The sequence below is a fragment of the Bactrocera dorsalis genome, unplaced genomic scaffold (assembly GCF_023373825.1).
Source record: "Bactrocera dorsalis isolate Fly_Bdor unplaced genomic scaffold, ASM2337382v1 BdCtg190, whole genome shotgun sequence".
NCBI classification, from domain to species: domain Eukaryota; kingdom Metazoa; phylum Arthropoda; class Insecta; order Diptera; family Tephritidae; genus Bactrocera; species Bactrocera dorsalis.
In genome coordinates, this window is record NW_026038241.1 from 31,426 (window position 1) to 43,919 (window position 12,494).

General features: G+C 33.4%; 1 protein-coding gene and 1 long non-coding RNA gene across 3 annotated transcripts; one reads left to right on the plus strand and one right to left on the minus strand.

Moving 5' to 3' along the window:
• The first annotated feature begins 4,411 nt into the window (after positions 1–4,411).
• Positions 4,412–6,915, plus strand: LOC105232245 (uncharacterized). Its single transcript, XR_003846138.2, has 2 exons — positions 4,412–4,838; positions 4,909–6,915. It is a non-coding gene; the product is annotated as an uncharacterized LOC105232245 (long non-coding RNA).
• A 417-nt stretch (positions 6,916–7,332) lies between these two features.
• On the minus strand, positions 7,333–8,518 carry LOC105232248 (coiled-coil domain-containing protein 43). 2 transcript variants are annotated; one of them, XM_019992499.3, is made up of 3 exons: positions 8,169–8,518; positions 7,873–8,085; positions 7,333–7,816 (listed from the first exon to the last, which is right to left on the minus strand). In XM_019992499.3, exons 1-3 carry the CDS (start codon positions 8,340–8,342, stop codon positions 7,550–7,552), a joined length of 654 nt encoding a protein of 217 aa, XP_019848058.1. In that variant the 5' UTR covers positions 8,343–8,518; the 3' UTR covers positions 7,333–7,549. The 2 variants fall into 2 exon arrangements, with proteins under 2 accessions (XP_019848058.1, XP_019848059.1); XM_019992500.3 differs by having other exon boundaries at positions 8,144–8,336.
• Positions 8,519–12,494: the final 3,976 nt, after the last annotated feature.

A 12,494-nucleotide genomic window follows, 5' to 3' on the forward strand; every position in this document is an offset into this window, starting at 1 on the left:
ACTTTTGGCGGCCATTTGCAAAAAAACCGGAAACAAATAATAACGGAAACTATGTGATTCATGTAGCGGCACGTCTGTAGATTAATTAGAGGTATAAATCATTGATAAGGATTGAACAGGTGCTGAGTTATCACAAAAACAAAGGTAAGTACCGTTTTGGACCATGTTTGACCTTTGGGGTAACTACATTTCGGGGGGTATGGGGCCGGGGGGGATCAAAACTAATTTGCGAGTTAGTTCACATCTGGGGCTTTCAGAAAAGCCCTCAAGCTCCCCTCTAGCCCCACCAGGGGCTATTATGAAGCGTTCACAAAATTTTGTAACAAATTGATAAGAAATCACACTGTTTTTCGTAACCTTGAAAACGCTCTAGCGGCTAAAGTATTTGACCTAGGTGGATCAAATAAATTGCACCGGATAGGTAATTTCAAGCAGTTTCCGGAAATATATGATTCGACCCTGAGCCCCCACCGGGGACTTGGCGATAAGCGAAAAAGAGGTTGCGAAAATATAGGTAAATTTATATGTACTTTTGGCGGCCATTTGCAAAAAAACCGGAAACAAATAATAACGGAAACTATGTGATTCATGTAGCGGCACGTCTGTAGATTAATTAGAGGTATAAATCATTGATAAGGATTGAACAGGTGCTGAGTTATCACAAAAACAAAGGTAAGTACCGTTTTGGACCATGTTTGACCTTTGGGGTAACTACATTTCGGGGGGTATGGGGCCGGGGGGGATCAAAACTAATTTGCGAGTTAGTTCACATCTGGGGCTTTCAGAAAAGCCCTCAAGCTCCCCTCTAGCCCCACCAGGGGCTATTATGAAGCGTTCACAAAATTTTGTAACAAATTGATAAGAAATCACACTGTTTTTCGTAACCTTGAAAACGCTCTAGCGGCTAAAGTATTTGACCTAGGTGGATCAAATAAATTGCACCGGATAGGTAATTTCAAGCAGTTTCCGGAAATATATGATTCGACCCTGAGCCCCCACCGGGGACTTGGCGATAAGCGAAAAAGAGGTTGCGAAAATATAGGTAAATTTATATGTACTTTTGGCGGCCATTTGCAAAAAAACCGGAAACAAATAATAACGGAAACTATGTGATTCATGTAGCGGCACGTCTGTAGATTAATTAGAGGTATAAATCATTGATAAGGATTGAACAGGTGCTGAGTTATCACAAAAACAAAGGTAAGTACCGTTTTGGACCATGTTTGACCTTTGGGGTAACTACATTTCGGGGGGTATGGGGCCGGGGGGGATCAAAACTAATTTGCGAGTTAGTTCACATCTGGGGCTTTCAGAAAAGCCCTCAAGCTCCCCTCTAGCCCCACCAGGGGCTATTATGAAGCGTTCACAAAATTTTGTAACAAATTGATAAGAAATCACACTGTTTTTCGTAACCTTGAAAACGCTCTAGCGGCTAAAGTATTTGACCTAGGTGGATCAAATAAATTGCACCGGATAGGTAATTTCAAGCAGTTTCCGGAAATATATGATTCGACCCTGAGCCCCCACCGGGGACTTGGCGATAAGCGAAAAAGAGGTTGCGAAAATATAGGTAAATTTATATGTACTTTTGGCGGCCATTTGCAAAAAAACCGGAAACAAATAATAACGGAAACTATGTGATTCATGTAGCGGCACGTCTGTAGATTAATTAGAGGTATAAATCATTGATAAGGATTGAACAGGTGCTGAGTTATCACAAAAACAAAGGTAAGTACCGTTTTGGACCATGTTTGACCTTTGGGGTAACTACATTTCGGGGGGTATGGGGCCGGGGGGGATCAAAACTAATTTGCGAGTTAGTTCACATCTGGGGCTTTCAGAAAAGCCCTCAAGCTCCCCTCTAGCCCCACCAGGGGCTATTATGAAGCGTTCACAAAATTTTGTAACAAATTGATAAGAAATCACACTGTTTTTCGTAACCTTGAAAACGCTCTAGCGGCTAAAGTATTTGACCTAGGTGGATCAAATAAATTGCACCGGATAGGTAATTTCAAGCAGTTTCCGGAAATATATGATTCGACCCTGAGCCCCCACCGGGGACTTGGCGATAAGCGAAAAAGAGGTTGCGAAAATATAGGTAAATTTATATGTACTTTTGGCGGCCATTTGCAAAAAAACCGGAAACAAATAATAACGGAAACTATGTGATTCATGTAGCGGCACGTCTGTAGATTAATTAGAGGTATAAATCATTGATAAGGATTGAACAGGTGCTGAGTTATCACAAAAACAAAGGTAAGTACCGTTTTGGACCATGTTTGACCTTTGGGGTAACTACATTTCGGGGGGTATGGGGCCGGGGGGGATCAAAACTAATTTGCGAGTTAGTTCACATCTGGGGCTTTCAGAAAAGCCCTCAAGCTCCCCTCTAGCCCCACCAGGGGCTATTATGAAGCGTTCACAAAATTTTGTAACAAATTGATAAGAAATCACACTGTTTTTCGTAACCTTGAAAACGCTCTAGCGGCTAAAGTATTTGACCTAGGTGGATCAAATAAATTGCACCGGATAGGTAATTTCAAGCAGTTTCCGGAAATATATGATTCGACCCTGAGCCCCCACCGGGGACTTGGCGATAAGCGAAAAAGAGGTTGCGAAAATATAGGTAAATTTATATGTACTTTTGGCGGCCATTTGCAAAAAAACCGGAAACAAATAATAACGGAAACTATGTGATTCATGTAGCGGCACGTCTGTAGATTAATTAGAGGTATAAATCATTGATAAGGATTGAACAGGTGCTGAGTTATCACAAAAACAAAGGTAAGTACCGTTTTGGACCATGTTTGACCTTTGGGGTAACTACATTTCGGGGGGTATGGGGCCGGGGGGGATCAAAACTAATTTGCGAGTTAGTTCACATCTGGGGCTTTCAGAAAAGCCCTCAAGCTCCCCTCTAGCCCCACCAGGGGCTATTATGAAGCGTTCACAAAATTTTGTAACAAATTGATAAGAAATCACACTGTTTTTCGTAACCTTGAAAACGCTCTAGCGGCTAAAGTATTTGACCTAGGTGGATCAAATAAATTGCACCGGATAGGTAATTTCAAGCAGTTTCCGGAAATATATGATTCGACCCTGAGCCCCCACCGGGGACTTGGCGATAAGCGAAAAAGAGGTTGCGAAAATATAGGTAAATTTATATGTACTTTTGGCGGCCATTTGCAAAAAAACCGGAAACAAATAATAACGGAAACTATGTGATTCATGTAGCGGCACGTCTGTAGATTAATTAGAGGTATAAATCATTGATAAGGATTGAACAGGTGCTGAGTTATCACAAAAACAAAGGTAAGTACCGTTTTGGACCATGTTTGACCTTTGGGGTAACTACATTTCGGGGGGTATGGGGCCGGGGGGGATCAAAACTAATTTGCGAGTTAGTTCACATCTGGGGCTTTCAGAAAAGCCCTCAAGCTCCCCTCTAGCCCCACCAGGGGCTATTATGAAGCGTTCACAAAATTTTGTAACAAATTGATAAGAAATCACACTGTTTTTCGTAACCTTGAAAACGCTCTAGCGGCTAAAGTATTTGACCTAGGTGGATCAAATAAATTGCACCGGATAGGTAATTTCAAGCAGTTTCCGGAAATATATGATTCGACCCTGAGCCCCCACCGGGGACTTGGCGATAAGCGAAAAAGAGGTTGCGAAAATATAGGTAAATTTATATGTACTTTTGGCGGCCATTTGCAAAAAAACCGGAAACAAATAATAACGGAAACTATGTGATTCATGTAGCGGCACGTCTGTAGATTAATTAGAGGTATAAATCATTGATAAGGATTGAACAGGTGCTGAGTTATCACAAAAACAAAGGTAAGTACCGTTTTGGACCATGTTTGACCTTTGGGGTAACTACATTTCGGGGGGTATGGGGCCGGGGGGGATCAAAACTAATTTGCGAGTTAGTTCACATCTGGGGCTTTCAGAAAAGCCCTCAAGCTCCCCTCTAGCCCCACCAGGGGCTATTATGAAGCGTTCACAAAATTTTGTAACAAATTGATAAGAAATCACACTGTTTTTCGTAACCTTGAAAACGCTCTAGCGGCTAAAGTATTTGACCTAGGTGGGTCAAATAAATTGCCTATGTACAGTATATATATTTTGTCCCCTCAACCCACCCAACCAAATATGTTAACGACAATTTCTTCTCTTAATTGCCACTTTTTTTCCATCCGTAATTTAGATTTTCCTGATTTTATCCTAAAATGAATTTATGTCTGTTCCTCCCCCCTGCCTGCTCTACCTACTCTCTGATCCTGCCTTCGACAATTTAATAGACTTTAGCAAAGTTTTGAGTTGGTAAATGTGCGCAGTTGTTTATACGCAATGAAAGGGAAACCGGTTGAAAAGTATAGCCAGTTCGTCACTTTGAAATGAAAATTTTTCAACTGCACCACTACACGACTGCAGGCCGACAGTTGTCGCTCTTGCTAGCTTCAATATATTTTTATAATTGCCAATGGCAGTAGAGTTGCCTGAAGAGAGATGAGGTGGACTGGTGATGCCACTAATATGTAAAATTATTGAAAGCTCTAACAAACCTGACGTTATTTTACAAATAAAAGAATAAAATAACTCTATTATATCATTTGTAATAACAATGGATAGTTTAAAACAAATAAATTTACCTATTTACTAATTTTTTGTATAAAAAATTTAATTTTGAACAAAATATTAAAATTTCATTCAAGTGCAAGCCATTAGTATGGCCACAACGAAATTGTGTACATGCAAAATGGACAACTGTATTTTGTTCAATACATGAACGTTCATACAAATCATATGGTTGATGACAATGTAGTTTCAAAATAGTTGGTTGCTTTTTAATATGCTTATCTTCTTTTATCTATTATTATTTTTAATAATAATTTACTTTTGCAGTTAAAAAACTTATATTAAAAATTCGGAACGAGCGTGAGGTGTATAGCAAAAACAAAAAAAAAAACATTAATCTAACAAACGATTTTTTTATTTGGCACAGTGAAGGTATGACGTTGTAGGTTTTATGACATCAACGGTTGTCGCAACCTTGTATTCTATAAACAATATTCTCAAACAGAATTTATTAAATATGTTTATTAAGTAAAGAAGTCAGTATTTTGACTAAAGCGATTATATTTGTTCTTTCCACGTGGCATAAGTGGCATGCGCGAAGACGTTAAGCTCAAATACAATCAGGGGCAATAAAGTTCGATTCCAGTAATCGATTTACGCATCGGGACCTTAGCAGATGTCAATTTAATAAACTTTAATATCATGTTTTACTTTTGAGATAATTAAATTATTTATTTACAAATATGTTCATATGTGTATTAAACCTTTATTAATGTATATGTATATAAATATGTCAAACGCAGATACGTTCATAAACACAGGCGCACAATAAAACGAAGAGACAAGAGGCGCAGTGCCATAGTTATTTAAGCGATATTTTATAATTGGATTGTTTATTAAACTTTTTAAATGTGTATAATTATATTGTTACGTAAATGAGCCCCAATGTGAATGTGTTTTTAAATATAACTGAAGCGAGAACAATTGTTTACTTACGTTATAGAATAATTGACAAACATACTTATCTATTTTATACGCTTATATACATATTTCCTTTCTCTGGTTTGCCTACTTGGAAGCAGAGAACGTATAATAATTCTCTGTCTGTGTCTATAATGTTTATACATAGCAGGAATAAAATACATAGTATGGAACAAAGTAATATAATTTTAAATGTGAATGCAATGTTTCGACATTACTACCAAATATTCACAAATGAGTTATCTTATACTTAAAGCTAAGGAACAAGAAGAAATTTGAAATGTGTGGTTATTAAATAGTATTTATAGTGTACGTATATTAGATTAAATATGTACATATGTATATTACTTTAAAATTCAAACAACATTGTATCTACATTACTACCAAATGCTCACAAATGAAATGTCGCTTATATATACAACGATTATCATTCCATTTTCCCACTTCACGGAATCCCATTTCAACGCAAAATTCATCGCCTCGCCAATTATCGGGCATGTTTGGTAGCCAATTAGTATAATTGAACTGTTCACCAGTGCTGTACCAAATAAATTCTTTACGATTTTGATCATATTTGCCAGAAGTCCAGTAGATGTAATCATTGCCAATATTTGGTTTATCAACAAAGTCTAAATTTAAGAACATAAATGCTTTACATATCTATATATAAGAAATATACGTAATATAAACTTGCTTATTTCAGTAAGGAATTGGCTTAGTTTTTCAGTACGTTCTTCCGTATTGGGAGTAAAGAGTGTCATATTCATGTCGGCGCAGTATTGTAATGCATTGTCCCAAGGTAACTAGATTTATGTGAATATGTTAATATGTAACTATATGTAATATATATAAATATGTACATAAGTTTTGGTATGGATATGAATAATACTAAATATATTTGGTTACCTTTAATTGGTCCACAATTAAAAAACGATATAAGCCCAAAACAACGGATGTCTCTGCTACAAATAACAAATAGCGTATATGTTTACATGTAAATTAAAATTAAGACAAGCCTGACGCGATCTACATATACCTTTGTCATATGCTGCAATAATTGCATGTAATGAGAATAAAAGACTTGATTTTAAAAACATTTTCTCTGCAAATATTTGAATGAACCTCTGAACTGGTAATGAAATGAAACGGGTATTTTATGTGGAAGTAACTTTTCTAAAATATATATATTGTATACATTTTTACAAATAAAAACATTGATAAGAAAATTTTTGATTTTGATAAGGTTAATATGCTTCAATGCAGCAACTTGTGTATTTGCTGATAACCAAATGTATGTATTAGTTAAGAGAATTGGTGATGCATAAAGAAACAACATTTATACAACAATACTAAGCTAAAAGGAATTTTATTGGTTAAGGAATCGAGGACAGTGATAAGCCGAGCCACAGTTTGCATTTATATTGCAAGGTTGTTACCGTCTTTTGCAACCAATTCCAAAATAGTAATTAATTTTGGTGAATCATTTTCCGTCAATATGGATCATCAAAACATTTGGAATATTTTATTTACATATTAAATACCATCGTACACTATTAAAAAACATCTTTCTTGTTCTCAAAAAGTAAATAAATGCTCTTACACATCAATCTACATTTTCTGAAAACTAAATTTAAGTATGTGTTGAAATATTTATAAATCTTAAAAATGGCATTTAAACTGGCTCAACCAATGAATCAGTTCAACGATAGAAATGTAAATCGTTTATATCGAACCACATCATTTTGATAGAAACACCTAATAAAAAAGGCATTTAAACATAAAAAATTAATTATGTATTTAACAAAAATCAAAGCTCTTTTTAAATGTTGGTTATATAATTGAAATAAATGTATAAAGTATGATTTTCCATTTCCGACTTTTATATACTTTTTTATTATTCTTTGTATAAAATTAATAAAGAATTTTTAAAAGTATATATCTTTTTGAATTAGGAGCGATATATTAAAGTTATTAAGCCATCTTTAAACTACCGACGTCGCTCGCCTTTTACAGTTTTACGCTTTTCTTTCTTTTCCTCACGCAGTTGCTTCTGACGTTCCCTGTCTTCTTTATCTTTCTGTTTTTTAGCGGCACTATCTAATCGTGCTTGCTCTCTTTTCTCTTTTTGCAATGCCATTACATCTTGAAAATTGGTATTACGTTCGATTCCAGTTAATGAATTGGCTGCAAGAGCGACATTCGATCCTTCAGTATCCTCATCAGAACAATACGCATCAACGTCTTCAACTTCAGTCTATTATTATTAAACATCTTTATTATTGAACATTTTAATAGTTACTATTGTTATACCTGAGAATATTGTGCTAAAATTTGTTCCCGTATTTGTCGTTCTTCTTCAGTATACTCTCGCGCCTTTGAGGTTGTTGGTAGCTTCTGCACTTCTAATAATTTAGCCAATTGCTCACTTACATCAATGTGACCATCCGTTTTCTTTTCTTCTTTAGGATGCGTTGATTCAAATTTTTCGAGAATAAGACTTATCAAGGAATCAATGTCGTTTGTCTACATGGTTTAAAAATATATAGAAAATTCGATATATAAGCCCTTAAATTAAACTAACTTCAAGTTGTTCTTTTCCGACATACAATGATTTCACTAAGTATATCATTGAGCGCTTCACGCTTCTCATCAAGTGTATCTTCCCCGTCAAGAATTCCTGCTATGTAGGAACCAAAGATATCAGGATCCGTATTAAGTTCGATCAGCTTTTTTTGTAGCCACGAGGTGAACTCATTGGTGGATTGCTTATTTTTCTGCATATTTTAGTTTTAAAATTTTACGAATATTAATTATTATATAAATAGATAATTATAACCATTTTTGGTATCTCTTGATATTCACAACTATTGCTTTTAGCTTTTTCTATTTCTTATTTGACAAATAAGATTTTTCTCAAATGGTAAGAAATTGTTAAAATACAGACTTAAAAATAATAAAGGTAATATAAAGACAGAAATGACACATGAGGAAGTGCTGCCATAGGTTACTAGTCGAGTGATCTTTAAGGCATATGCAGATAATTAATTCAACTTTCATCAAAAACTTTATTTAAGCTTTTTTCAATAACTTCAATATTGTTAAGTTTTTTTAATATTTTGGATAAAAGGTTAGAAAAAATGAGTTTATAACGAATATCCATTCACAATTCTTTAAAAGGGTTTGTTTTGGTTTTAGTATGTGGCATCCTTAAACGCACTATCGCATGTAGCAATTCCCTTCTATTTTCTGCTGTCAAAACTCTCATTATCAGTAATGACAATTGGTCTATGAAAACAAAACGAAAGTATTAAATTTACAAAGAAAGAAGAAAAGTGCAAGGTTAAATGTGAATTTGGGCTGGATAACTATAAATATGTGAAAAGGTTTCAACTGAATTTACGAAAAAATGAACTAATGAACTAAAAGACTCCTTAAAAGTGAAATATGTGCCGTGAGTAGCAAACTGAAATGCTTTGACAATGCTAATATTATAATATTTTGTATATACATACATATGTGTGTATGCCTGTATGATTCTTTTGGCGAGTAGATCTAATTTATTAATTTGCATTTGGAATACATCAAAATGTGAATTTTGTTTTAGCGATATACTTTCTTGTTCATGCATGTACTACTTGTCACAAGAAATATAGAATGTTATATAGAATGTTGCTATGCACGTATACACTAAATAATGTAATGGAGAGTTATCTGTGAGTTGAAATCATTGTCGTGGCTTTGGCAAAAATGTCTCGTACCATAGGTATTCCCAAATGTTGCTTGGGATATGTGTGTATCGATATTCTTCATCTCTAGTTTCTTCATAACAGCATTTGAATATGATTTTACATACACAGTATATGCCAGAGCGAAATGGTATTTTAATTGGATTTAGTTTAATAATGCCTGTTGGACCCTATCTGCCTCCTATTCCTAAGATAAATTTACAAAAATAACATACCTAAAATAAAAACAGGACAAGAAAAAGTATAGCAGTTAGTATTCTCTTATTTGCAAATAACGAATTTTTTTAATATAACATCAGGAACGCCAATTACGAAAAGATAGGCCAAATTTAATTTTCACATTCTACGTCCATAAAATAAAGACCACGAATGGGTAGATTGGTATAATCATCAACAATCTTCGATATTGCGAATATCTATCACCATCTCAATATAAAGAATAAAATAATTAAACATTATAACACAAAATAAAAATACAAATATCTAAAATATGGTTTGAGGATTCTTAAACTTGATAGGGAGTTATTACCATACGTTTTACATACATATGTAAATCCTTCATATATTGATCAATTTTGGCATAGATTTCGAATTACAGATTGCATGAGTATTTAATATAAGTTCGCGTCTGATCTAGTCCTCCCTTACTTCTTTGATGTTTTTGCAGAACCAAAATAATTCGTGCTCTTTATACGAGTATTATTCTAATGTTCGGTCATTTGATTTTTATTTCCTTTGTTAGTCCAGATTCACCTAAGACTGCCCTCGTATGTTCATTTCATCATTTATTCGGTTTTTAGAAGTTGATTACAAAGAGTTAAATCAAAGAGAAAATTAAAATGAATCAGTCATAGCCGTGTCTTTGACAAACGAAATAATAATTACGTACGCAGGTAAGCCTGCATACATAGGTATGTGCATGCATATGTATGCATGTGTATATACTTTGCAAATGCATACATGTACATGCATACATACATACTTATATAGTATAAGAAAGATGTATTTAAGTGCTACCTTCTTGCAGTTGCTTCAAGTTTTAGAGCTTTACTTAAATTATTTTTTTTATTGACAAATGCCGGTTATTTGTTGGCAGACTATGGATAATTGTCACGTTCGAATGTATTTCAATATATATGTATGTACTCTTAACAAAGGTATATGTGTGCGTATAAATATTTAAAGCAAATGACTTTCTCTTTGGCAAAATTTGCTCTTTCATGCTCCAAGGTTTCACATTATTCTCCACTTTTATACTCACCCACTTTTCCTAGCTGTTTTTGTACAGTGTGTACCATACAGAATAAGAGCTCCACTGAAATATGCTCGGCAACCATCTTTAGTTCGAGTTTGTATTTCGTTTCATACGGTTGGAGCTATATAATTGTGCAGCGCATCTACGCGACAATTTTAAAGCTTATCCAACACAACAAATTTTCTTAATGAGAAGAGTGAAATAAAAAAAGAAATCAGATCTCTCTTATAATCAATATAAATATATTATTTCAAATTAGAAAGAAATGTTACGATATCGATGAAGTATGTTAATTTATGATAATGGTTTGTTTGTTAATAATTTTATATTACCAAGCGTGGGTTAAAAAATATAAAAGAGAATTATGTTGAAACAGTTGGCTTAAAAAAAGTTGTAGATAAAATCTATCAGTGCCACGAAGAAGAAAATACGAGCTCCAAAAAGAAAATGAAAAAGATAAGAAAGTTAAATCGACCGAATACTCAGAATGTCAATGTGATGTGGTAATAAAAAATAAAAAAATAAAAAGTGTGAAATATAATTTATCTAAGTATATAATTTAACAAAATGATAAAAATAAATAAAAAATCTGGGAAATTTTAATCATCGTGTCATTAAATAAGTGTAATGTGGAATTTGAAAAATTATAATTGTGAAATTTTGTACCGTCATTTAGATCGTGGCAAAGAAATTTTGTGCCGAATTAGAGCTTTAAAACTTTTTTTATAGTTAAATAATGAGATTTTTCAACTCCTTGTTTTAATTTAGCTTTATTTTCTTTCTTCCAATTCAAAATATTAAATAAATGAATATGTATTCATACTCTCGTAGCAATTTACTCTCGTATTTCTCACTTAACATTTGTTCTCTTTTACGTACGATTTACGGTAGCCGATGTCGTATTTTGGTCACCCGTCATTCTTTTACGGATACGCATATTTAATATACGTTTCCACCTCACAGTATGTATGTTTGTCTCATTCACAAATTATATACATATGTATTTGCATACATGAATAATACTTACGAGCGCTGTTTAATTTGTACCTAAAAATGAGTATAAGCATAATCTATAAAAATCCGAGGGAACGTCTTGAAATGCGGAACGTGATATTAAATAAATATTTTATATATTTACATATATACTTAAATCAAGTAATTATCTGCAGATTAGGTATCGGTTATGTATTTCAAATATAGTTTTTAACATTATTATTTCAATGTTTTTGGTATATTAATTTCGCTTTCATTTTTGATTAAAGAAATTCGTTCATATATTATACATATATATGTACATATGGTTTTAGTCAGCTGTGTTCAGTAATGTATACATTCGTATGTAACACGGCACAAGTATATATAAGAGTGGTCGCTTAAAAATAAACTTTTAATAACAATATTCATTTTATTGAACGCCATTAGTATTTTGTTGAAAATCTCTCACATATGTATATATAGCACATATGTATTAACTAGCTTTGTGCTGTAAATTTTGTTCATAATTTACCTTTTCACCTTTTGGTTTCTAACTCATTTTCTCTTTAAATTGTTTATATGGTTAAGTGATGTGTATACATACATATTCTTCTTTTATTTTTTATTTTCATGGCTATTGCTTACGTATTAAAAACGAAATACACTTATGTATGTCTGTGTTGTTCGTTCGTATGGTTTCCGAATTTTTGCTGCCTTGTCTAAAATATGTACTCAAATAATTTTCATCATTGCCAGTTGAGTGCTGGTTCAGTAGTATTAACGATTTTCAGTTTAGACCATTTCCGCTTGTTCGTATTTGTGCATTTGTGTATTTATGTATTTATATGTATATATATACATATATCTACTAATAAATAATAATATGTTTATATAATGTGTTTGTAAATTCATACGTACATACTGATGCAAATATACATACATACATATGTATATGT

Bases quoted from the DNA above. Each gene is read 5' to 3' on its own strand.
- LOC105232248 (XM_019992499.3), bottom strand. From the start codon at position 8,342: ATGCAGAAAAATAAGCAATCCACCAATGAGTTCACCTCGTGGCTACAA. The intron at 8,086-8,168 runs GTATGTCGGAAA...TAAACCATGTAG, and splicing joins ATATACTTAGTGAAATCATT to ACAAACGACATTGATTCCTT. The intron at 7,817-7,872 runs GTATAACAATAG...TAATAATAATAG, and splicing joins TTTTAGCACAATATTCTCAG to ACTGAAGTTGAAGACGTTGA.